The sequence below is a fragment of the Syngnathus floridae genome, chromosome 5, assembly GCF_059516105.1.
Source record: "Syngnathus floridae isolate MCC-2025c chromosome 5, RoL_Sflo_1.0, whole genome shotgun sequence".
Classification (NCBI taxonomy): domain Eukaryota; kingdom Metazoa; phylum Chordata; class Actinopteri; order Syngnathiformes; family Syngnathidae; genus Syngnathus; species Syngnathus floridae.
Genome location: NC_142417.1, coordinates 11224166 through 11252024, shown reverse-complemented (window position 1 = coordinate 11252024; position 27859 = coordinate 11224166). Strand labels below are relative to the sequence as shown.

Genomic DNA, 27859 nt, shown 5'->3' with positions numbered 1-27859 from the left:
CATAACAACAATATCCTTGAGGTAAATTAATATTTAGAGTTGTGCAATGGCGACCGGTACTATCTCTGCGACTGCTTTACACAGTCGGGATGTCACTAGTGAGTAATATTATATATATAAAGAATCCTAACCCTAGCCTTTAGGGAGGTGCATGGTTTTTACATTTTTGTGTCCCATTGGGATTTAGAACTCAGGTCACTAGGGTGAAAATCCAGAGAACTAACCATTACACTAAGGCAGTGTTTCCCAGCCTATTTTCATTCACGGCACACCTTTTCATTGTTAAAAATCTCGCACCAACAAAAATCTGTTAAGTGTTACACCAGCTTCTATATTAAAATCAGTTATATTACAACAAAATATGTAAAGTTCTATTCCTTTATATGTATGGAGTTGAATAATTGAATAAAAATAAATACTAAATATTCTTTAAATTGTATTTCTTTTGTAAATGAAAGTGACGTTTTTTGAAAATACTACTACTAGTAGTATACTCAGTTAGTGCAAGGCCTGGTCAGCCACTAGGGTCCATAAAACCATATATATTCCATGCAATGTGAGCGAGGGTTCCATAGTGTAGTGGTTAGTGCTCTGGATTCTTACCACAGCGACCTGAGTTCGAATCCCAGTGAGTCTTAAAATATTTTATAATTGAAACATTTGCAACACAGTTGCTCGTGTGCTGCCCCATATAACCATTATAACTATTTACTTGTGAGCTGCTCTATAAAACCATATATATTCCATGCTGTGTAAGCGAAGCTTCCATAGTGTAATGGTTTGAGCTCTGGACTTTCACCCCAGTGACCTGGATTCAAATCCCAGTGAGACATTAATTATTTTATCATAGAAAAATTGCAGCACAGTTGCTCGTGTGCTGCCCCATATAACCATATATATTCCATGCACCGTAATCGAGGTTTCCATAGTGTAGCGGTTAGTCCTCTGTACTCTCACCCCGGGGACCTGTGTTCGAATCCCAGAGAGATCAAAGTTATTTTATCATAGAAAAATTTGCAAAACAGTTGCTTGTGTGCTGCCCCATGTAACCATTATAACTACTTGCTGGTGAGCTGCTCCATAAAAGCATATATATTCCATGTAATTTTAGTGAGGGTTCCATAGTGTAGTGGTTAGTATTCGGGACTCTCAAGCTCTAGTCCTCAGGGCCGCATTCCAACATGTTTTCCAAGATTCCCTCGTTAAGTGCACCTGCGTGAAAAGTTTTAGCTCCTTTCACGTTCTGCATGAGCTAAAACTTTTCACGCAGGTGCACTTAACGAGGGAATCACACGGACACTCCATTAGGTACACCGCCATTTTCAAGTGTACCTAATAACAGGCCACTTTATTAGGGAAATATCATGGTCAAAGGTCACAGGTGTCAAGCCTGAGTCCTCGGGGCCGCGTTCCAACATGTTTTCCAAGAGTCCCTCGTTAAGTGCACCTGCGTGAAAAGTTTTTGGTCATTTTCACGTTCTGCAGGAGCTAAAACTTTTCACGCAGGTGCACTTAACGAGGGAATCACATGGACTCTCCATTAGGTACACACTTTATTAGGGAAATATCATGGTTAAAGGTCACAGGTGTCAAGCTCTAGTCCTCAGGGCCGAATTCCAACATGTTTTCCAAGATTCCTTCGTTAATGCGGCCCCAAGGACTAGAGCTTGACACCTGTGACCTTTGACCATGATATTTCCCTAATAAAGTGGCCTGTTATTGGTACACTTGAAAATGGCGGTGTACCTAATGGAGTGTCCAAGTGACGTCACAGATCAAACAGTGAATTAGGAGGTGGGGGTGAGGGCGGGTGTGGCACTTTTCACTTTCACTTAGCTTTTTCCCTATGATAAAATGTTTTAGGTCCCAATGGGATTTGAACCCGGGTCGCTGGAGTGAGAGTCCAGAGTACTAACCAGTACACTATGGAACCCTCGCTTACAGTGCATGGAATATATGTGGTTTTATGGACCCTAGCTCTTACTCTAAGCCTAAACCTAACCTTAACCCTAGCTCTAACCCTAACCCTAGCTCTAACCTTAACACTAATCCTAGCTCTAACCCGAACCGTAACCCTACCTCTAAACCTAACCCTAGCTCTAACCCTAACCCTAACCCGAGCTCTAACCCTAACCCTGGCTCTAACCCTAACACTAACCCTAGCTCTAACCCTAACCCTAGCTCTAACCCTAACCCTAGCTCTAATCCTAACCCTAGCTCTAACTCTAACCCTAGCTCTAACCCTAGCTCTAACCCTAACCCTAGCTCTAACCCTAACCCTAACCTTAGCTCTAACCCTAACTCTAGGTCTAACCCTAACCCTAACCCTATTTCTAACAGTAACCCTCGCTCTAACCCTAACACTAACCCTAGCTCTAACCCTAACCCTAACCCTAGCTCTAATCCTAACCCTAGCTCTAACTCTAACCCTAACCCTAGCTCTAACCCTAACCCTAGCTCTAAACCTAACCCTAGCTCTAACCCTAACCCTAGCTCTTATCCTTACCCTGGCTCTAACTCTAACCCTAACTCTAACCCTAACCCTAGCCCTAACCCTAACCCTAGCTCTAACCCTAACCCTAACCTTAGCTCTAACCCTAACCCTAGGTCTAACCCTAACCCTATTTCTAACAGTAACCCTCCCTCTAACCCTAACACTAACCCTAGCTCTAACCCTAACCCGAGCTCTAACCCTAACCCTGGCTCTAACCCTAACCCTAACCCTAACCGTAGCTCTAAACCTAATCCTAGCCCTAACCCCAACCCTAGCTCTAATCCTAACCCTAACTCTAACCCTAACCCTAGCTCTAACCCTAACCCTAGCACTAACCCTAACCTTAGCTTTGACCCTAACCCTAACCCTAGCTCTAACCCTAACCCTCGCTCTAACCCTAACACTAACCCTAGCTCTAACCATAACCCTAGCTCTAACCCTAACCCCAACCCTAGCTTTAACCCTAAACCTAGCTCTAACCCTAGCTCTATCTCTAACTCTAACCTTAGCCCTAACCCTAGGTCTAACCCTAACCCTAGCTCTAGCCCCAGCCCTAAGCTTTTGGGAGGTGTATGGTTATATGGGGCAGCACACGAGCAACTGTGTTGCAAATTTTCTATGATAAAACATTTGAGGTCCCAATGGGATTTGAACTCTGGTCGCTGGGGTGAGAGTCCAGAGCACTAACCACTACACTATGGAAACCTCACTTAAGTTACATGGAATATATATGGTTTTATGGATCAGCTCACAAGCAAATAGTTATAATGGTTATATAGGGCAGCAGACGAGCAACTGTGTTGCAAATTTTCTATGATAAAACATTTGAGGTCCCAATGGGATTTGAACCCAGGTCGCTGGGGTGGGAGTCCAGAGCACTGCCGACTACACTATGGAAGCCTCGCTTAGGCTATCTGGAATATATATGGTTTTATGGATCAGCTAACAAGCAACTAGTTATAATGGTTATATGGGGCAGCACACGAGCAACTGTGTTGCAAATATTTCTTTGATAAAACGTTTTAGTTCTTACTGGGATTTGAACCCAGGTCGCTGAGGTGAGAGTCCAGCGGACTAACTACTACACTATAGAACCCTCGCTCATACTGGGTGGAATACAAATGGTTTTATGGAGCAGCTCACAAGCAAATAGTTAAAATGGTTATATGGGGCAGATTCCTTTGAACGAATCTTTTGAATGAACGGATTCTAAAGATTCAGTTCACTTAAAATAATTGGAATGCACATCACTAGTTGCTGTGTGCTTTTACTAACAGTGACACTGACGTAAAATACACAGTCAAGTTGAGACACCTCGACTGTGATCGCCACTCAGCCGCTGTCAGAACAGCAGAGCGTCTTTAAAAGTAACTTTGTTCTTAATGTCGCAATATTTTATAGAGCTAGTCAAAAACAGTAAACAAAGCCATATTGATTCTTTTGGATTTTGATCACAATCACTTTCAATAGTTTATTCCTTACACTGTCTAAAACCTTTTTTCAAAAACTGTCACTTTCATTTACAAAATAAATACAATTTAAAGAATATTTAGTATTTATTTTTATTCAATTATTCGACTCTCCATACATATATAGGAATATAACTTTACATCTTTTGTTGTAATATAACAGATTTTAATATAGAAGCTGGTGTAACACTTAACAGATTTTTGTTGGTGGTGTGCCTCGAGATTTTTTCAAATGAAAAGGTGTGCCGGGAATGAAAAAAGGTTGGGAAACACTGGGTTACAAGATGGAATATATTTTTCAACCTCAAAATTTTACACACAAAACTTTATAATGCAAATAAAACAAAAGTGTTTTTAATTTTTTCCAAATGTATTAAAAATTTAATAAAACTAAAAGTACATATACATTCACAGTCTTTGCCGCGGTGCTCAAAATTGATCTCAGTTGCATTACTGATCATCCCTGATAGGTTCCAATAGCGTAAATGGAGTCTAATTGCAGTGAATTCAGTCGATTTGACATGATTTGGAAAGGCACACGCCTGTCCATATAAGGTTCCATGGGTGTCAGAGCACACACCAAGCATGAAGTTGTACACCTCCAAGACAGGATTGTCTGAGGAAGAGTTCAGAAGAAATTCTACTGCTTTGAAAGTTCCGATGAGGACTGTGACCTTCGTCATCCGTAAATGGAAGAAGTTCAGAATCAGCAGGGCGCTTCCTAAAGCTGGCTGCCTGTTTGAATTGAGCAATCTAGGGAAAAGGGCTTCAGTCAGTGACGCGACCAAGAACCCGAAGGTTTCTCTGTTAGTGCAGAGAGGAGAGCTTTCCAGAAGGACAACCATCTCTGTAGCACTCCACCAATCAACAGGCCTGCATGATAGAGTGGCCTACAAAAGCCACTCGTTAGTAAAAGGGACATGGCAGTTTGCTAAAAAGCTCCTGAAGGACTCTCAAAGCATGAGAGCGGAAATATTCAGGTCTGGTGAGACAAAGATTAAACTCTGACCAATACCAGCCCTATAGTCAAGCATGGCGGTGGCAGCATAATGCAGTGGAGATTTTTGTCAGCAGTCAGAACAGGGATACTAGTCATGATTGAGGAAAAGGAACAATATGCAAAGGTCCCAGGCCCAGATCTTATGAATCCAATCGGAATTAAAAATTCAGCTGGTATAAGCATCGGCACATATCACAACAAACATCTGATACGAATAAGCCACCTCGCGGTTGTGAGCAGCATAAGGGTGACATTAGAAAGCATGAGGAAAAGTCAGTGCTTACGCTCTGTCGCCATGTGACTCATGGTTATTAAATTCATGACAGTAGATCTTAAATTTCACTTTTTGTGCCCATATCGATTTCATAGTCTGCAACTTTATTCCTTACTTCTGTCCCACACCTCCACTGAGCAGACATTTCCTACTGTAAGACTTTTTCTGACAAAGTAATTATAAACCCGTTGACATGTTCCAGACAGCAACGAGACAAAGTTAGCGACACATTTTGCGACAGAGCGTAGCGTTGGAAGCCACAGAAGCAGAGATGTCCGTCAAGTGTTAATGAAAAAATGAAGAGGCTAGAAAAATGGCTGGAAAGAGTTCTCATGAATGTTAATGTGGTCACATGTTTGTCGAATGACTAAATAGGCAGATGTTCATCGTTAACTTGTGTTGCCACCGAGAGGAGCTGGTAATGCTATTTAGTTTTGGTCATTTTGTTGCGGGATTAGATATTGTGTGACTTTGGGTGGAGTGCATTGAACGTGGGTGGCAGGTCTCAGTCTCAGCGCTGACAAGCTTTGTTAGTTTTGTCATGGAACATAGTTTGATGGGCCAGAGTGCATTATTGACATGACAAAATGGCAGAGAACCAGCACATGAGGTCACTTGTTTCCAAGAAGATGGAATATGTGTCCAAGACATTTTTTCTTTGTCAGGGGTGTCACTGGAAAATAACAGTTCAACTATGAGTAATGCCACGGTTGCAGAAGGCTGTCTCACTCATTTTGGGAGGATTGAGTAACAGGGTGATGTCGTGATAATGATAGAAACTATAGCGTCTCCATGACCAATTGGCCGTGCATAAGTGGCAAGTTGGGCACAGAGTGAGCTTTAAGTACATGGTATTCATTGTCAACATTACAACTGTCCTTCCTTATGCTTGTTCTCAACTTCTCCAACAGAATTCGCAGAAAGATTAGGTCATGCCACGCCAAGAATTTAAATTCAATCAGGCTGTGCTTTGCAATGACCACATGCAGCGATGTTAGCAACATGCATAAGTAAGTTAAATAGGAACTAGAACATACTTTGTCATCACTGCACGCAGTTTGGAGAGAAATTAATGAAACTGGAGCACAATTACAGATGAGATATTACCTTTCTCTCGTCAACGGTTGTCCGGCCAATAAATAATACGCTCATAACTGCTCACGTTTTCTTAACCAGAGCAACCATATGACCTGTTGGAAATTACCACACAGATGAAAAGAATGCTTGGGTAATATTTACTCATTGCCATAGCAACAGTATGCTATAAAACCCCCAAGAAGTAGGTCAGTGGCAAAATACACACGACATATAATGAAAGGTAAATTGCCTTTTAATGTTACTTGCTAATGTAACTTGTTACCTTTCTGTCCATTCATTAAGCATCTTAGTCATCATTCATGTGGTAACATTAGGTAGAGGCCAAAATCTCAGACACAAGTGTCAATGAGCATGAGCTCATAGCAGTACGCAGTACAAACAGGATGGGAACAAGAAGGTGATTAAAGGAAGCCCACCTCTCAAAGCAATCAGCCTCCTCTGTGGGGCAATAAATACAAAGTAGCACAGTGTGCGGTATATTCCTTGACGTTGTTCATTTCAGCCAGCTCGACCATATTTCTCACACATATGGGAGCAACTCACTAAATACATGAGAGGCTTGAGGTGCACTGTTGAGCTTTATAGCCCCGTACACATATTTATATGGCCAGCTGCAGAACGAACAAGATATCCTCTCACTGTTGTGGTCTCACTTGAATAAAGCCCCTAACTACACTTGCTAAACATTTGTCCACAAGGGATGCAGTCTGCAGAGAAAATATTTTCATGTGTTCTAAACATGTTGGCTGGAGTTGAGCTGCCGTCTGAGAGCTTGCGTCTGGTTCGTTTTAATGTGCGCCAGACTCTGACTTCATTGCCACAATGCTGACCACAGTAGTTCCATCCATCCTGCTTCCCGATCTGCCAGCCAAGTCCTGCTTCCTATCATTACTCCCCAGGGCTGCCGACTGGGGAAAATCAGATGAGTATCTAAGCCCAACTAATTTTTTACTTTTGGATGGAAAGTGGTAAAAGACCAACACGTGATTAAGAAAAAGGAGACCACACAAGTCTTGGTTGCTTTCCCTTAATTGACTCAAAGCTTCTGTTCTGGGGCGAGACTGACTGCTGAGGTGTTAAATTTAAAAAATACACGGAGCTGCTTCCAAATTTTGAATAAACATTTTGTAGCAAATCGTAATTCACAATAAACCAATGAAATATTACTGAGATGTGTGTGCGTGTGTGTGTGTAGTGTCTTTTTTATCCTGCTACAATTGGGAAGATAAATTTTTCTGAGGCAGATGTGGTCGTCCTCCAATACATGGAAGTGAATACCGAGAGCAGGAAGTCTGACAAAAACTAAATGTGTTTGCAGTAAAGGCAGCTGCAATTTGTGAAGTTAATATTATTTCATTATTTAAATTAACTGGACTAAGACAGCTGCTTCCTGGGTATGCAAAAAATAAAAAATAAATTGGCCAAAAAGAAAGTAGTTACACAGGTTGGATAAAGATATCACAGAATTACTAAATCAGCAGCTCTAAAACTTGGCCCACCACCAGCAAGCAAAACATTTGTTGGCAGAGCAAGCCACTTTACTGCCCCCTCGGGATATTTTGTGTCCACTGTATCATGAGACCAAAGCCTGCTATTGCCAGACCTGCAGTTCCTGAACTAATCCCAGGTCTGAGATTTACTGGCCTAGTAGACAGGTAATTGTCCATGTTGCTGTAATGATTACTTTCCGGCACAGACAAAGATGTGTAAGATTGGTAGTAAAAAAACTACTGACTTATACCAAAGCTCGAGGGCCTAACAGAGATAGAAACATCTTGGGCTAGCTCCAAAAAGAACACTTCATCAGAGCAGCGATTGATATGTCACAGTCATAAATAACTTAACTGCAAAGGCAAATGGAAAGCCAAGAACAGCAATGTCGTTTTAATCGTTGTACACAGCAACGGTGGATTAACTTTATTCCAAATATTCTGAACAACCTGATGAGTAATACGAGTCAGATGAAACACACATCCTCACTATCATTCCAGATGTCATATAATTTTAGCATGTAAGCTTCTAGTCTACTTGTGAGATGATAAACAGATGTGCATATAACACACTATTTGGATATAAATACTGTGATGAACTTAAATCAATTCAAGTCATACATGAGTTGGTATAGACCCCTAAAATCTGACTGAATCTTAATTTGTTATTTTACCAAGACATGAGAATTCAATTATTCTGACTTTGTGAATACATCTCGGGGAAATCCCTTTTCTTTGTTTCTATCAAGTATTATGGTTGACTGTGAAAGATCTTTACTGGTCCATTTAGAGATTTGACATCAGTTTTGAGATTATTGTGTGACCAATCCAAGACTTATTTTTTTAGTAATTGCTCAAAATATTCAGACATATTCACACATCTCTTTTGGGATACATGTTTTGTTTCTGCAAGTAAGGTTCCCCGATACTTTTGTTATAAGGTTGAAGTGGAAGCACATGGTGGAATTGAATATACTACAATTAACATAAATACCATTTACAGCCTCTGCTGTGGGGTCTTTTTTTTATCAGGGACAGGAAAAAAGTAATTGCAGGCTGAGATCAGCGGATACACACTGGATGTAATTGCAACCTCACACCATTAGCTCAAGACAAAAGAATGAAATCTTAAGAAAAAAACAAAAAATGACCCCAACACGTTCTACAACTTCTCAGAGATAATACTCACGAGTGACATGTTTCGTGCAGACAAAAAAAGCCCTTGAGCAATGTTGTTCTGGATAGCATTATCATTGCATTGTCATTAGTCAGGCATTCACTTTGTCTGCCTCACAGTGTCAAGCTAGTGTAGCTCAGATGCTCTGAATATGAGTTTTTCCATCCTGGAACTGTGAGTGGTCATGGCTGACATCCAGGAAGATATGACCTCCAGCGGTTCAAGCCTGAGGAATCGGGTGGTACTGAGTGCTTGACTATCATCCATCACAGTTAGTAGTGCCCCGGGACATGCTGCGAAGCATGGCCAGTTGGCCACAGCACACATTCTCTGGCTTTCCTCTCAGTACTCACAATACGGCGCTCCTTGAAATCCAATCCAAGCCACACTTAAATTTAGCTTGCCCTCTACTCTTTAAAACATAGAGGCTAACAAATAGTGACTTGGGAGAAAGATCAATTCACCATATCCATGATAACTCCGCGGTAAACCACTGAGAAAGATGAGTTATCTCAAGTCAACATCAATGTCTCCCACCTATTGTAACTTTTTAGTCTGTGCCTATAACCATACATTGATACATGTTAATTTGAATGACTTAGAAGCTAGATATGAATGTTCATAGCCAACATGTTGAGTTGGTCAGTGATAATGTTTAATAGAAATATTTACCGAATTGGTAAAAAAAACAAAAAACATTCCATATTCATTGTGAAGTAAACTTCTTGAATGTGATATCTGGCTCAATGTCAGTCCTAAAATCATGCAGACGCCAAAAAATGGCACTGCTCAGTACATGTCATGATCATTTTTGTTTCTGGCATTTTATTATAAACATGTTGAAAAAAATCTATTCTTCATCACCTCTTATTTTGCCTGCACCTTCACATCACGGCTATGCACAGCAGTGCCATTTTCAGCTGACTTTCGGATGTGTTATTTAAAGACGAGATTCATCTCAGTCGTGACAAACCACATTAGGTTTAAATCGATCAATTTTGATACACACATTGCAACATGTGCAAAATAAATTGTGGGGTAATTTTGCACTATTGGCAGCTGCAGCTGTAGTAGTTTGCCTTTGTCTACAATTTGAAAACTAAATGAAAAGAATCCAACCAGCAAGCTACTATAATTTACTCGCAAGCTGTGTCACAAGTGTGTGACTAAGCCTGTCACTCCAGGCCTGAATAATTGAAATGTTGAAATTGAGACTTAGCCTTGAACATTACAACACTTAAAAATAACTGAAAATAAGTGGTGACATAACAGTCACCACTACCACCCACGATTTACATCATTTGAGCATAAATAGTGGACAGACCGAAGAGTGTAATACTGTCTGGAGCACTTGGTCTTTCAAAGGGAAATATTCCGCATAGCCAGTGGAAATAGCTGGCAAAATAGCGGTGAAATTGTCAAGACTAAACATTGGCTCAAGTACATGGAAGTTATGACTTTCAAATATTAGGTAACTGTGGCTCATTCTTTGGATAATAAATCTTAATTAAAGTTCTTCTCTTTCAATTTACTATCATTAGATGGGGAGAGGGGGGGATTTAATCATCATTGGAGTCAAAGGTCACTTTGTTCCCATAGTTGTGTAAATGTAGTAAACTGTTGTCTTCCTTTCTACATGAGGTGCTGTAATCAAGTGTGGTCGTGCTCACAGTAATGAAAGAGAGCCTTTACGCATGATCAAGCATCTACTAAAGCAGTGAAAAAGCTTTTGAGATTATTCCATTCAAACTGCTACCTTAAAATCTTGCACAATAGAACACAAAACTGGATCCATTGTCACAGGGAGTATACACACAAACACCCTTAAAAAAGATTTATTCAGGTGAGAATTAAAAAAACAGGAACCAAACTGTTCCAAAATCAATCTGGATAAAAGGCTTATGGAAGGAAACCTGTAAAGTGAATGTTGATGCCAGATGAATATAAAAGAGTATTTTCAACCATCATTTTTTGCACCAATTTCAAGTCCTCGCCAATGTCAATGTCACATGAACAAAGATCTGCTAAATGGTAGCAATTCTAAACATACTATAAAATGAAACGACACTTAACTGTGTGCATCTGCAGGGAATACAGACGTTTTTTAGCAGGGAATAAAACACAGATTTGAATGTGGTTTCCTGTAACCTCTTACTGGCAAACTTTTACTGAGGAAGTAAAGCCATTCTGGAAGGATAGAATGCATTCGGGATAATAAGCCTCTAAGCTAAACGCCACTGCTTGATTATGATTCATTAATCTTTATCTGAGGGGCCCAGTGGTTGTCGCGTTTGTTTGTGTATTTGCATGTCCTCTCTATACTTGTGTCGGTTTTCCAACTTCATCCCACACTGCAAATCATGTATGTAGAGTTGATGGTAAATTTCCTTTGGGTGTAAATGTGAGAGGGAATGCAGGTTGTCATGCATCAGATGTTTGATTGACAAGTGATCAGTATGGGGGATTGCCCTCCTCACCCCAAGTAAGGTAGAATATCCCCAGGTTCCCGCTGTCAACGAACAAGAAAAAGCAGTGTGGAAAACGGATAGATGGAAACCACGATTTGCGCTTTTTCTGTTGGATTCAATGATTTTAACAGAAAAACAGCATCCAAGGCTCATGTCTTTCAAAACCATGTCGACAAGGCAGAGGTTGAAGAGTCAAAGACTTCAGTTACATGTCCATAAATGTTTCCAAGGTACCTTTCCAAACTAAACAGAGACGAATGGTGTCCACATTGAAAGTGCAGGTCTGGTGTTTTGTTGTAGTCTGACCTTATAGAGCAAAGAGACAGCAGACACTCAGCCAAATTATGAGATCAACGTAGGCGCTGACGGCCGCCAGCGCTGAGGGGATACCAAGTGTACACATGTGTTTGTTCAAAAGTGTGGACCTATTAAACTTGTCTACTTGTCTGATGTGGTCCAGGAAATTCCTCCCAGCTTCATGTAAGCCACGTTAAGGTTATGCCAGTAAATTCTCTGCAGCCAGATTTCTCCAGACTAAGGGTCTTGTGATATAGTAAGAAACTTGTGAAATCAAATATGTGAGTGAAATAATCATTATATTTGTTATCATTTAAAAAAAATCAGTTTGTAAATTATTTCATTAATTAGTCTCTCAAAATGTTATATTTACTGGAAAAAAACTTAACTCAATGTCTTGGAAAGCTGTTTTCTGTTCCAAACATGGTGCCAAACATATAACCTCATGTATGGTGGAAAATCCAATTCCCTTTGGTGCCTTTGCGGTGACTTTGGTTTTCTTCTGTGAAATTGGGATCTGTCTTTTGAGTAAGAGCTTTGATCTGGAAAATATTACTGTGGGTGGAAGAACATGGGAAACAATAATATAAGAAAGAGGCCTGTCCATCCTCTGGGCTCACAGTGCTTTGGTGATCTGCTCAAGCCCGCATCTATTAATGCGCCACAATTACTGACTTCTTTTATTCGTCTTTACCTACCTACTAAAGTGAAGATGGCTAAAATTGCTTTGGATCTGCACAAGAGCACAAATCCCTCAGGTGAAATATTTTATGCTGTTATTCCACTCTTTGGTTGATTGGCTTCACTCACGGTTGATTCCAATATGAACGCTTCATTGACATGGAGTTGTGAGGGGGGATCTCCCTTCTCTTTGCCAGCACAGATGTAATCCAGGTAGATGACACTGGCGTATTAACGGAGCTTGCCTGCTATGTGGAGAGCATTCCGTGTTCAGTCAAGGACTTCCTCTTCACACATGGATTAGTAATCAAGACATGGAGACAAATGGGGCATGTAGGGTCTCCTTCAAAGTAAAATCTTCACCTCTGTTTAAGACATTGAGAGAGTCAAAGGTTTCCTGACACTGATTAACTACTGTTTTCGCAGAGGAAACCATACCTAATGATCTGTAAGTTGTTGCCCAACAAAAATCACCAAAGGGGCAATAAACTGGAAATCTAAACTCCACTTTTACTACTGAGGCAAAAAGAATTTAAGTGAAATAATAATTTGTGGTTCTGTTTCATGTAACAGATACAAAACAAGTATTTCCATTTGATGTTTAGCCCATTTGTGGTACATTCATCATTGTCAACGGAGACAACTGTATTTGCAAAACTCCAGTTAAATTAATCTACCTTAACAAGGATCAGAGGCTTATACTGTAACTCCCCTCCTGCATATAGTAGCATCAGACCAAATCTGGAACATAACTATTTATTTGATTAGGTATAGCTCATGTTTTAACCAAATAATTGATGTGCTTTTTTATGGCAAAAAAAATGCACAGTGGGTGCATTTAAAACCCCAAGCAAGAGCACAAAAAGGCTTGAGTTAAGTTTCATTGCATTGACCCAGTCACAGTTCTACAGTTAGAAAAAAAAACTGTGTAGAGTTTGAAAATGAAATTTGAAATGATCTAAAAGCTCTATTTAGTCAGTTATCCTTGTCTTGCACATAAACTAACATCTGCCAGACTATGACGACATTTGGTGCAATTTATCAAATACGGCAGGCACTATTTGGAGTGACTCCGTCGGGACTAGTGATCAGACTAACTGATCATGGCTACTCTCGCAGTGTGTGTACTTCCGTGCGTGCGTGTGCGTGTATATGCACATCTCAGGTATGCAATCCCTGTGAGAGGTTTGTCGATTAAGCTGAAAAACACATGGTAACTCATCTTATCTGTTCCTAGGCTTAAGAGAACCTTTCTGTCAAGCCACATTTGAAAATATGTGACAATTCACAATTTGGAACATGACAAAAAAGAGAAAAGGACTCCTGAAAAAAATATTCAAATAAAATTCACTATGTGTAGCCAATTTAACTAACCCGAGTTCAGCCTTATTGGTGCCTTTATTTAATTCCGTTACTCTGTTACGTCTCCAAATATTGTGTGATTCTGTTATTTCCCACATGTTTGCATTCAGACCATCATCAGCCATCAATAATGAGCACATATAAAATGGGTCAATAAAACAGCAACAGCAAAAGTGTCAGTAATAAAAAACAGGCACAAGAAATAGTAGTTCCCTCGGTAACTGCTTGAATGCTGAAACATGAATATGCCAAGTCAAATTTCCAAAGAATAACTTTTTTTGTTCAATATTTTTTACTTGGGTTACAAAACCTTGCAAAAAATGAGCTCACAGTTTAATAACTCACTGGGGCTAGTTGAGCATCCTTAAATCTCTGAGTGCAGATCAGATGAATGGGTGCGAAGCATCCATATTTGACCAAAAATGAGGTCAGTTTAGGTAGTATATTTTTACAGGTTGTTCTGTGGACCTCAGTTTTCCAAAGAGCAGGTCATGGGTGGGCTGTCATACAAAACTCAAGACATGTCAAGTAGGGTCAACAATGATATTTGGGCAGCCTGCAAAAGTATACAGTACTTGTATGCATAAGGAGTGAATAAGCCGAAAAGACAGCAGAGAGGAGTACGTAATATGTTTCAATTTGTAGCAAAACAGCCAAATTGTAACCTATGCTGCAGGCTCAAGCAACTACATGTGGTTTGGTGAGACACTGGTGGACACACTTGACTGAATTTGGTCACATAAACTGGAGCGAGTACTCCCTGGGAGTTTCGGGTCAATGCCTTTCAGTTGGAAACCTGCTCATTAAATTCTTCTTTGTTTTTCTTTTTTAAAGCCAAGATGGATAAAACTGAAAATGTATCTGTTGATATTATTATTAACAAAATTAATAAAATCTCGATAATGTCACAAGATTGTTCTTTTGCCTAGTTACGGCTAACTAGGTTGTGGTGTCAGTCAAACAGTCAAATCTCTTATTTGTGCATTTAGATATGGATGGAATTTTGCTCACGGAAAGCTGGAAGTCTGATGATGGCTGTCAGGGGTTATTCTTAAACAACCGTGTTGAAGGTTAGGTTGAGCTCTGGTTTTCCACGTCCCTGCTGCAGTCCATTATTCCATAAACAAGAGGGAAGTGAGCAATCGGCTACTGGGGGGTGCCGCTCAAGTCATTCCCAGGATGTCCTCTCCGCAGGACATCAGTCATTAAAGCTAGCAGACCTGAACCTAAATACACAAGCACATAATGCGTCTTGTTCCCGACAGTTCAGGGAAATAAACATGCTCCGATAACCGCACAAGAATTAGTTTATTTCTTACTTTCTGCTTTTTGCTTTTAAAATCAAATGTGTTTAGTGAACACGTCAAATAACCACATAAGTGTGACAGAGATTTTTATAATGTACATTATCACTTATATTTATCAGTGTAGTGCAAAGTTTTAAAAGTTTCATTGGTTTGTGTGGACTTTGTTTTTAGACAAGCACTGGTCATCAGGCAGAAAAATAGGTCAAATATGCAGCTGACATAATCGACAAAGACAGTCATAAACTTCATGGACAGAGTTTTCTGCAACCTGAACTTTACTACTTGCACTCCCCGTAATGATTCAGCCATATTTTATTACGGTGCTGGAAGCTTTTTTAATAGCCATACTGAAACGGGGAATTATATTTTCAAATTGCATGACTTTCGCTCGTGATTATCAAACAACACCTGTTTGAAAGCAATCATTTGAGTATGTGTGTTGATTCTTTCCAAATTATGTAAGAATGAGGCTGTTGTCAAATTTGATGAGAAACCATATGCTACTCTGGAGCACTCATGACGAACCAGCATTGTAGTCTTGACCTTCTAGCCTCAAGTAGGGGTCCTTCCAGTATGATGTGAGTTTTTTGGGGGCTATAAGATAAACAGCAGGAAAATAGTGAACTCTGAAAGGGTTATCTTAATAAATAAAGCTTGGTCATGCATGTGGGTAAATATTCTTTATGCATTTTGCAGATTCCTCTGCAGTTCAAGAGGAGGCCACACATACAACAATAGACTAATGAAGCTTTCATCTTGATTTTTGACACATTCCATATTCATTGGTCTTATTTTGGTGCTTTCTGCAAAAGTTAAGATTGATCTGACAGTCCACTCCCCGTATTCCACTCACATAATAAATCTTCAGTTTTTCCGAACACATACCATGGTCCTGCAGGTCCTGTCACCAGACAGTGAGCTTGACACAGCAAGGCCATGGAATATTAAGTCAATTTTTTTCCATACCATAACACAGGGGACATATCAATTTCTGTCCTGAATACTATCGGGTTTCTGATACAGATATTGAGAAGACACATGGAGGGGAAAAAAGGGCACATTACAGCCATAACTGACATACAGTAAGTGATTTTTCATTTGGGAAAGGGTTGTCAATCAGTTAAGCATAACAAACAGTCAGCGCAACACTAGGCAAAGGTTGTTATGGGTCACCAGAGAATATTCCATCATTGTTGGCGGACTAAGGGATGTCCTAGTATGTATGTGTGTGTGTATATATGTGCATAATGTATATATCAAGGTCACATGAAGGTGCTCATGTGAGATTTAGACAATAATTGACAATCTTACTGTCACGAAATGAAATTGTAGATGTAAGCAATATGCTTCAGAACACGTGTTAAACTCAAGGCTCCTCATTTTATATGGCACATGAAAGCAAATCAAGCATGTCAACTTTTTTTTCTAAAATCTGTTGGAAATTTTCAAATTGTCATATTCAATACAAAGAAATGACATTGAAATATTGCACGCATTTTCTTGCTATGCAATTACAGCAGCTAGAAGAAAGATAAATCTTGACTTCAGATTTGAAAACAAGCTATTCCATCAATATTTTGTGTACTGTGTGTAATAATATCAGGAAGTGATTAAATCTATATATTTTCAAATTTCACAACGGTCCTCCAAGGGAAACTGTAAGTACAATGTGGCCCACGACAAACATTTGTTAGACACCCATGCTTCAGATTGTCACTAAAAAGGAACAAGCAAACACAATTCTTTGCTAGATAAATAGAAATATCCAAGTGTTTTTTGCTTCCACAAGAAGAACACAGATTTTTGTAAAAAATAAAACAAAATGGATAAAAGCAGACAGTGTAAAGATACCTGAAGTCTCTGAACTTGCATTTGAATGCTGAGTAATGCAAATCAGTGAGCTGAAATGTAAACGAGAGAAATTAAATGAGAAGGTCAAATAATGGCTCAAACGCCCCCGCACATCACAGCAATACCAAAATAGCATGGAAATATGCTTACTTTAACCATTTCGATTTACATTGTCAGTTGCCCGTTGCCATGTCATCCTTTCCCTTTTAAAGTGTGGTCAACGTTTAAACAATAACATTTTCCCATGACATATGCATGTGCAATTGCTTACATTCTTCCACTTGTTAAAATTCACGGATGGAAAGAGTATTAATCATAGCATCAACACCGTGGTTTTGGATGAGACCCAAAAAGTCAGTCACACAAGTATTGAGAAAAACGAACGTACACTTTCCAGCCTCTGAGTAAGAGGAACATTTCATATTCAGCTGCAGTTGTCATCTGAATGGAGGGATCCAAAGAACAGCATGAGTGGAATAGTCCAAGTTTAGTATAGGACATGGTGCATCACATGGGAGATGATCAGAGCTTTGATTGAACTTTTCCTGACAGTTAATTTTTTAGGAGGTTATGGAATAAATGTGCCCCCGTCTTTATGGAAGAGCATCTTGTGCCAGGAATTTTGTCACATTGAGCCAGTTATGCATTTTCATTGTGTCATCAGGGAAATATAATGTGTTTCCTTCATTTCGGAAGGAAATAGAATAACAATCTGTGGCTTGAATAAAAAACTAAATGTTTATGATGAAGTTCCACAGTCAGAATAACAAGTGTACTGTTGTAATCACAGTTAACAGCACTGAAGACTAAAGAACTATAATGTTAAAGTCATGTATCCTTTCCATTCCTAACATATTTCACAACAATAACATTGCTTCATCATTGGCAAGCTCTTTGATTCCATTACCACATGACTGCAATTTTGGAAGAACTGTCGCCAATATTGAAAGCTCAAGTCTTAAATGGTTCCGAACATCTTAAACCAAAACAAATGGAAAGTTGTGATTGCATAAAGTGAATGAGAATTCTCAATAATTACATAGAAAAAGGGGAGGGGGGGTTGAAGTCATAATTAGATTATTCAAGTGTTTGTAATTATAAACACATTAATATCCTAGCTGACATTTTTACACTGCTACTTACACACGCAACAGACTTATTCAATTAGCAAAATGTGCCACTTGCTTGAAATAGACGCAATGGTTGATTTTTGCTAAAGTAATATCGGTCCAGATCGTTTTCACAAGAACATTACAGATGAGTTCATGGAAAGAAATCACGTGGCAAAGATGTCAAGAAACACACTGTTTTGACACATGTAAGAGAAAATTAAGAAAAGTCATGTAAGGTCGAACCCTGTTCATCACGGGAAACTGCATTCTAGTCTTACATGAGAAAAGGAAACAGCTGCAATAATGACACTGTATTAAAAACATACTTTATATGTAGTTCTACCACTCCCACGTGTGTTTAGACTTATTTAAACACTTTTCAAAGTATTTCTTAGCACCTGTTCTCACTCACACGCACAGACGCAAACAAACATGCACACACACAATGCTCTGTGATGGTTGACGCAAAAACTCCCAGTGGAACAAAAAGAAACCAATGATAACATTATTGGCTAGTTGGTTAAATGCTCCATAACTTTGATTGAAGATGGAACAAAACACAACACAACAGACAACATCCAAGGAAACGGTATTGAAAGCCAAGTCGCAGCTTGCAAAATTTATCAAGCTTTGGCATGACTGATTGACCTCACTAAGCACGATGTGTCATCCTTTCTCCACTCGCACATGGACACACACAAGTTAGTACAGCTTTGCCTCTGATGTAATGGCATCACTATCTTGTGGTTCTTTGCCCGACTGAGATTCAAGACCCTTCTCTTATTTCACCTTCAGACCATTACCCAGGGGGGAGTTGACCTTCATCCAGTTCAAGTTGAACACCTGGATCTACTTCCTCTCCCGACTGCCGCCTTCCGGCTCTTTTGGTGTAGGTGCTCATTATCACCTCATTTGCATCTGATCAGTGAAGCACACAACTGTTGTCTAGCACCAGAGGAACCATGCAGTCCCAGACCAAAATAGTGGTGATGAACCACTGATCAGTGGGCAGGGCAGATGGTTGGAAATTTGAGTGGACTCCATGCGTGTGCACATGCATGTGTGTGCATGTGTGTATGAGCAACCTCTTTTGTGCCATGACAAGGAGGTGTGGAGTACAGGCAGTGAGAATGTGTTCGATATTACAGAAGGGAGGATCTAAACTCAATTTCTCTGCTTACTGAAACTCTGCTTCAACTTTTTATCATTTAAGAGCACCAAGAAGGAAGAGGGAGAGAGAAAGAAAAAGGGAGTGGAAGAGAGGTGCAGCTGAGAGAGACAGCCTCTTCGAGCTTTGAGGCAGAAGTGATGGATTCAGCTCACCACAAAGTGACAGTCTTCTAAAGTGCCAAAGGTAGCGCACAACCTGCCTTAGACTCAGAAGAGTTACCTTACTTTGTATTGTTGCTTAATTCAACTTTTTTTTTTTCCCGGGGAAGTCCGGGATTCAACCTTGTGCTGGGCACATAATCTTTTTTTTTTTTATAACCTTTAAGGCACTTTTATCTGTCCACTGCTGGAATGGACTGAGATGACAAGAGAGTGAGTAACGAGGGTAACACAGGAGGACAAATCCATCTCACATTTGGAATGACTTTCTATCAAGAGGAACTACAGTTGGCTCAGCTGCCATTGCAAGACAACTGAGGAAGCCTCATCAATACTCTTCCGTTTTCTTGTAAGCTTGAAGTATTCTACTTTGTTCTCATAAATTAAGTTTGCAAAAATGCTAAATGTCATCTACATTTTTCTCACTTGCGTCAGTTTCCAGGTATGAAACAAAAGGAACAAGTTACTTGAAAATTAAGTGAACCCAAAGCTAAGTGAACTCAATATCTTGAGTCTTGTAATCTATTTTGGAACCAAAACGTCATTTGAGTGGCTTTAATTGATTTGGCTGAGGGGGTTAATCCAGTGCAGGGGGATGATGGAGAGCAGGCACTCAAGGCTTCTTCACTATAAATCTTCTCACATAGTCAAAGCAAATGTTGAGAATGTCAGAATGATTTTATATCAAACACATACACCGATATATATATAAATTGCGACTCTTTGCATAGATTGTATTTTGCAATTCATTTAAAACCCTGAATCTAGCAGTGTACATGCTCAGGATGTCCCCCTGGAGCTCAAGAGGATATGGAGGCAGCAACTTGAATCCTGTCTTTGTTTCTCTTGCCATGGTAGTGTTTGGATAATGTGGCTTTGTAGTAGAACTTATCAAAACAGTTCAGGAGACCCCAACTCCCAAATTAACTCAGATGACCTCAGGCGCAGTATGAATGAGCAGCAAGAGAAGTCAGAATCCAACAGAAAATTCAACTGTGCAAGTGTGATAACGCTCATCATGCTACAAATATGTTTGGGAGTAGATGTACTAGCAATAGGAAAATGTGAGGTTCCTGTTAAAGTAATAAAATGGTGATAATCACGGAGAACAATTATTAGATGTCCTGTAGCAGACAGACATTACTCAGCAGAGCTGATGCCAATTTGAAAATGCTGCACAGGAATGCTATAAAGTGACCGCTTAATTCCAGCGAGTGAAAAATAAATGCTGCTGTGTGGTTATGTGGAGGTCACAAAAGAAAGTAGGACAAACGGCAGTTATGTTGCATAGGTACGGACAAATGATAGAGGTCCTGCATCCACAAGGTCTTGGTCTCTCTACATGTGTGCATGGCGACTCACTCTAATGAGGTGACTAAGAATGTGAGGAATGCCATGCTCAAGCTGAAGCGAGCGGGACGAGGGTGAGAGACATCGGCCAGTCAGGGAGAGGTTTCCCAGCGTCTAATTAATATAGTATGAGCAGTACTAAATGGGCTGAAGTGCGGCACCGCTCAGAGGTACATTGACCTAACTGCTGCACTCTTCTATTATGCTTCATTTAACATTGAGTGGAATTACCCAAGAGGAGTTGCCAATCAAATAAGGATAGAGAAAACTTTCACTGTGCTTCTGTCATTTGTCTTTAGCTGTGCAGAAGTACAATAAGCTACATATATTGCACTTCTCAACATCCACTAATTTTAACTACTACTATTATCCACTAAACAACAACTTGTTAAACTGACCTAATTTTAGGATAATAATGAGCTGCAGGGCTTGTTGACAACAGATAGGAAGGATTCTTTTTTTTCTGCTGTTCCCTCTGGCAGACTGTGGATGGGTTAATAGCAGGCTACATCAGACAACGCAGATGACTCTATACGGTCCCCAGGAGACCGAAGCCTGCAAGTGCTGTTATTTTAAAAATGCCTTTTCACGGAAAAAGAAAAGCACACAGTGTGTAAACTCACACAAAAACACATTCCCTTATGAGCTGCAAATATTTTTCACTTGCACTTTGAAGTGAGACTTTGAGCAGGAGGATCCGGACTAAGAACGACCGGTATGGGACGCCTACACAGCAGGGGAAACTCACAGAGCATTTCACTGAGATGGCTCATGTTCCATGGGGAGCCACCAGTCAAATATAGTCGTGGGTGCATTGCAGAGGACAGGCTCTACTGGTTTCTAATCTATCTTGCCAGGTGTGGGCTTACTTTGAAGATTTTATTTAGACTGGAGAATTTCATTCATAAGATGACCATGTGTGCTTCTTAGTCTAATTTCTAATTATTAGGTAGGCCCATGAAAAATCTTCTAGAAGAATTATCAGTAAAAAAACAACAACTTTATAGCTCATTTGATTTTTTTTCACCTATGGACCATTGCTTTCTCTTCCTCATTCATAAATGGCCCACTTTATTATATGTTTTTTTTTTTTAATCGCGCTAGCATATAGTATGTTCTAAATTCTAAAATTAAATAATGAAAAAAGAACACAAAAAAAAAACAGTGAGGAAGCTTATAAAGAAACCAATGAGGCACACAGGTTTTACATACTGCAAAACAGATCTTTGGTGATACTCTAGATTGAAATCACACTCTTCCTTTTCTTCCTCATTCCTCCAGGCTTGTTGAATTGCACACAACCTCATGGATACCCCGTCAATGGTCCTACTGGGAATCCTTCTTTCTTATGGGCTCGTCTGTCAGATTGATGGGCTAGCCCAAGAATTTGAAAGTAGTGACGATGGTCTGGAGAGAGAATTTCTATATGCAGGGAGAAGCAAACGCGCTCCTGTTGACCAGCCGCAGGACAAATGCTCTTACACTTTCATCGTGCCACAGCAAAAAGTGACAGGGGCTATTTGTGTCAACTCCAAGGAGCCAGAGGCCACGCTGGAGAATCGGGTCAATAAGCAGGAGTTAGAGCTACTAAATGTGGAGCTACAAAAGCAGAAAACGCAAATCGAAACTCTTCAGCAATTGGTAGAAGTTGATGGAGGCATTGTTAACGAAGTCAAGCTTCTGAGGAAAGAAAGCCGAAACATGAATTCCAGAGTCACCCAATTGTACATGCAACTCCTCCATGAGATCATCAGGAAGAGAGACAATGCCCTTGAATTAGCTCAGGTGGAGAACAAAGTACTTAACCAAACTTCAGAGATGCAACAACTGACCAGTCGCTACAAAGACTTGGAGCACAAATACCAGCACTTATCCTCTTTGGCCACCAACCAGTCAATTGTTATCGCCCTGCTGGAGGAGCAGTGCCAGGGTCGACCTCCTTCCCGACACGTCCCTGTGCCACAGCCACGGGCTCAGCCTCCTCGACCATCACCACCTCTTACCAGGCCTTACCAGCCACCAGTTCTTCCTCGTATTACCAAGCCACTCAGCAATGAGATACAGAATGATCAGAAGTCTCTCCCGCCACCGACTATGCCTACCATCATACATCACCCATCCTCCACTGACAAACCCTCAGGTAAGTCAGACGTATAAAGTCTATGGTTCTATGAGCGGACAAAATACCTTGAAATTCTTAAATACTGTCAATGGTTGTTTGTTTGAATGTCTTCATTAAATTTTCAAAATTAAATGTGGGCCAAGTTTCTCTTTCTTCAGTGGCTCAGTCCTAAAACTTGCAAGAATCTGTTTGATACATGATGTTGCAGCCTAAATTGCCAAAAGTTGTATCATCATTTTCATTCAGATGTTTTGGGGAACTAATTAAGTTGCATCCATCCATTCTGTCCTTCATGAGTAAATAATTGCCGTATCATAGAACTATAACTCACTGGGACACGCAAACTCCTCCGCCACGATAAAGTAAAATCTATAGGAGGTGATTACAACTACTACCAAGGTCAAATTCAAATACTTTTCAGATTACTTTAGGGGGAAAAAAAAAGACTGACGCTTCAACTAGACTGGTGATCTGCACATTTATTTAAATACTGTATATAGATTCTATCAAAAGGGGTGGAAAGAATCCTAAAAGAAATCTAAGGTTTCATAATAGCCGAGGGAGGCGGAATTAAGGAAACCAGTTCTACGCATGCACATGTTCGTGCATGCTCGATGACTCAGTTTAACAAGCAAACTATTCAGTCAATATTGAAAAGAAGGGTTCAAGCCTTTGATAGTGCCTCTGAAGAGTCAAGTATTTATCAAGCATTGAAAAGTGACACAAAGAGGCACAGCAACAAGTAAAAGAGAAATCTTGAACTGAGCACTGAAAAAAAGGGGAAGGCGTGAGATACCAAGAGGCAATGATGTCATTTGTTCCACTTGCACCAGGCACGAATCAAGTCATGTGTTCTCCCAAGGAACTGGACTTCTCAAGTATTAAAGAGCATGGAGGGATAGTTTTCTGCCTCATAACAGCTCTACAAAGACATTCTTGAAAGTAAATTAATGACATATGAGACACAATGTATCAACCGATTATGTAGCACGTGTTCGCAATGTGAAATCTACATACAGTACATTTGTGATGTCATCTTATCAAGATTAATGCAGATAGAATAGTGTGATTTATTGCCCCTTACACGAGATGTGTACTTGTCTTCCAAAATGTCAATGCACTCCAGCCTGTACTAAATGCTGTCAATATTGTGCTGGAGCACTTTATTTATGGCACCAGGTGGCACACTGCACAAGTGTTGAAACACTTTCACACACACCGTTTGGGAGGGCGGCTGTTGCACTATTATAGTGTGTTGCCAAACAAGTTCACAAATGAAGTGTATGGTAACAAAAGGACTGAGAAGCAAGATTTGCTGTAAGTCTCCAATAAAAAAACAAAAGAAAAATTCCACATTATATGCAACTTATTCATAACATTAATTCTGACTCTGCGACGCTGGTGAGGATGAAGCAGTTTAGAAAATGGATAAATGGATGGATTAATGCTGATACTGTAAATGTGTCAGTTAAAAATGTTATTTAAATTGTATTTCGAACACAGTTAGTTCGAACATACAATGAGCCATTATAAGGCAAAAGGTTTTTTTCCCCCCAATAATATTCTACATTTGTCTCTTCTTCAAACTCAAATAGATGAAACAATAGAAATACACAGCTAATTTTCATATTGGAAGTAATCCAAAGTTGCTGTACTGGGAGGAAATAAGAGAAGTGAAAAGTATGCTACTGTTTCATCATTCCACTGTCAGGGTTGCTTTTTACCCTCATGCCAGTGTTTCCTTTGGCTCCACAACCAGCAACCATTTCCCATTTGAGAGGAGAAGCCAAAGTCAATTTTACTGTTAAAAAGAGAAGCACGTTCTTGAGGGATGGGATTCCCTTTGTCAGAATCCAAAATCTATTTGTGGTTTCTTTTGGAGATGCTATTAAATGTGATGACAGGGCTTTGTGGATAAAATATCACCTGCTTGACGTAATGCCATGTTTCTATCCAGGTCCATTTAAAGACTGCTTGCAGGCTCTGGACGAAGGCCACACCAACAGTGGCATGTACTTGTTAAAACCAGAGAATGCCAACCGTCTAATGCAAGTGTGGTGCGATCAGAGACATGACCCAGGTGGCTGGACCGTAATCCAGAGGAGAGTGGATGGCTCTGTCAATTTTTTCAGGAACTGGGAGACATATAAGGTACCACCACCTCACACCAAATTAAGCATGCTATAGTTAAGGTGACATTGACCAGATGTGAAGAAATAATGAATCGACAATTATTGAACTCTTAAGTGCCTCATGTAGCACACAAACCATTGCAAAGCACACATGACTCATTGATCCTATCAACATCTGCTAGTCTGCATTTACTCTCACACACACAAAAAAAATCAAAATGTTAGAATATCTGACTCGTGGTTGTGTAAGATTTTTAAACTTTGGAATTCCGTGAGAGGAAATCTTCTTTTTTTTAGGATCAGGAAACATTTGTTTATCGGCAAATCACAAGGTTCTAATTAAACTGTGTGCAAACGGCAGGAACAGAATTTTCCAAGACCAAATATTTGAACCTCCTGAGATCAGAAATTGCATTCGTGTGCTCATCAGAATGAGTGTTGTGTGATTCAAAGCATATGTTGAGCAGGGGATAGTACAAACCTTTGACCATTATGACTGATGCTCGAAGAAAACATTTAGGGTAAGGATTATGTGCCTTGCTTTGTTTTCAATAACAAAATAACATCACAGACACTTACTGAACCCTGAACGCTAGTCAAATGTGACTCATGCTTCATTTACAACAATGCTTATTTAAGATAAACGTAGAAGAGTTAAATTCATAAGCTTCAAATTCAGCTTCAAAAAACAACCGGCTTCCCTGAAATTTCCCATTGATAAATGAGATGTTGGAAATTTCCCAACAGAGGATTACATAATCACACTGGTGTTTCCTCACTTGTACACTTCACAGCAAGGGTTTGGAAACATCGATGGCGAGTACTGGCTTGGTCTGGAAAATATCTACTGGCTGACTAACCAGGCAAATTACAAGCTGCTGGTAACTCTGGAGGACTGGTCTGGCAGGAAGGTGTTTGCCGAGTATGCCAGCTTCAGAGTCGAGGCCGAGGCTGACTTTTATAAGCTACGAGTGGGTCGTTACCATGGCAACGCCGGCGACTCCCTCACCTGGCACAATGGAAAACAATTCACAACACTGGATAGAGACCATGATGCATATACAGGTACAAATGATTCAATAAATGAGTTGATTCAAAATGGTCAATTTTCTATTAACTCTGTTAATTCCCCTCAATGTCTTCAGGTAATTGTGCTCATTACCAGAAGGGAGGCTGGTGGTACAACTCTTGTGCCCATTCCAATTTGAATGGCGTTTGGTACAGAGGAGGCCACTACCGGAGCCGTTACCAAGATGGAGTCTACTGGGCAGAGTTCAGGGGAGGAGCTTACTCACTAAAGAGAGTGATCATGATGATCCGTCCAAATCCCAACACTTTCCACTAGCTATTAAAAGAATATGCTGCATTTCCCTGAACAAAACACAAAAGATTCACAGCGGCTTTTTTACCATCACAGCATCTCATAATCATTCGTACATTGCTCAGGTACATTATTGTATAGTGCAGCGTGAACTGTTTCTCTTACGTCCCCGCTTATTTGCACCAATCTGCGAGAAAGACTTTAAAGAAGACATTTGAGAGCTGAAAATAAAAGTGTGTTAGCAAGCAGGTCATGAAAGCAACGTACTGTATAGAGTCACCGGTTCACTTGTATCATAACAGTTTGTCCAGGGAACAAGGTTCATATTTAGAGTTCATCATAAAGCCCTGATGTGATCTATTTTACAAATGTATTTATGACCCTTCCAGTTGACCTTTGTGTGACAGAAAATACAAGTTTACTCATTCATCGATCAAGTTTCCATATAATTTCTTCTCATTAATTTTGTGGTTGAGCTGAAGCCCAAATCAGCTCACTGTGGTCATGAGGCTGGGTACAATCTAGACTGGTTGTCAGGGTGCATATATAATAGATAAACAATCATTAATGTATCATATGGCGGATTTTAGCTTCACTTCATCCAATATACTACATGTCGTGGATGTGAGCGGGAGAAAAGTACCTGGGGAAACCCCACACAAGCATTGGGGGAACATGCAAATTCCCCCCAAGTGGGCCTGACTGGAAAACCCAGGACCTCTTGACTAAGAGGCAGACGTGATAACCAGCACAAGTTTAATCATGATTTCAAATAACATTGAAAAGGGAATCACGTCAGTTAGGTAGAATTTCGGCAGGAATATATTTTCTACATACAATGTATCCATGCAGTATCAGACACAGGAAATGTATCCCATGACTATTTTTAACTTCATTTTAAATGTATGATCAGTGCAGTGACATTGTTTTCTACTTAAGTCAAATTATGGTGTAAAATTATTGCAGTTTTTATGTTCCTTGATATTTGACTTTTTGACATACAGAATGTTGTTTCTTTGTTGTTATTTTAATTCTTCAACTGCTTAAAATGTTATCCGTCAATTTGTCTGTATGAACTCAAGCATTGTATTTACTGTACAAATTGAGAGGTTTGATGATGTTAATGGAAACAAATATGCGTTTGTACATAAGATATTTGTAATATAATGTAGTAAATCCATTTATGGTACAAAAAAAATCGCAATAAAATTTGTACAGATTTCCCCCTCCTTTATTTTATGAAAAAAAGAAACAGCCAAGATAAGTGATTGAATCATTTGAGGGAAACGGCATGAACCCCCCCCCCCTCTTCCCCCCCATGCTAATCATTTCAAGACATCTTGATTTTGCCTGGGATTAAAGAAAAATTTATGAGAAAGGAAAAAGTCGATAATCTACTGTGAGTTTTACACTCATCACCATATCTCATTCTCCCCGGAATGAATTTGAGTATACTGACTTTAAGTGCTCCCACTCAAGGATTATTATTTGACTACAGAATATTTTCTGTGTACTCCTGATGACT

At 39.9% G+C, this 27859-nt stretch overlaps 1 protein-coding gene across 1 annotated transcript; it reads left to right on the top strand.

Annotated features, from left to right (window-relative positions):
• Positions 1-19222: 19222 nt before the first annotated feature.
• angptl2b (angiopoietin like 2b) lies at positions 19223-27557 on the top strand. The gene is made up of 5 exons (XM_088376164.1): positions 19223-19758; positions 22041-22899; positions 24839-25032; positions 25808-26078; positions 26159-27557. Exons 2-5 carry the CDS (start codon positions 22065-22067, stop codon positions 26356-26358), a joined length of 1500 nt encoding a protein of 499 aa, XP_088232290.1. The 5' UTR covers positions 19223-19758; positions 22041-22064; the 3' UTR covers positions 26359-27557.
• The last annotated feature ends 302 nt before the right edge of the window (positions 27558-27859 follow it).

Bases quoted from the DNA above. Each gene is read 5' to 3' on its own strand.
- angptl2b (XM_088376164.1), top strand. From the start codon at position 22,065: ATGGATACCCCGTCAATGGTCCTACTGGGAATCCTTCTTTCTTATGGG. The intron at 22,900-24,838 runs GTAAGTCAGACG...GTTTCTATCCAG, and splicing joins CTCCACTGACAAACCCTCAG to GTCCATTTAAAGACTGCTTG. The intron at 25,033-25,807 runs GTACCACCACCT...TACACTTCACAG, and splicing joins GGAACTGGGAGACATATAAG to CAAGGGTTTGGAAACATCGA.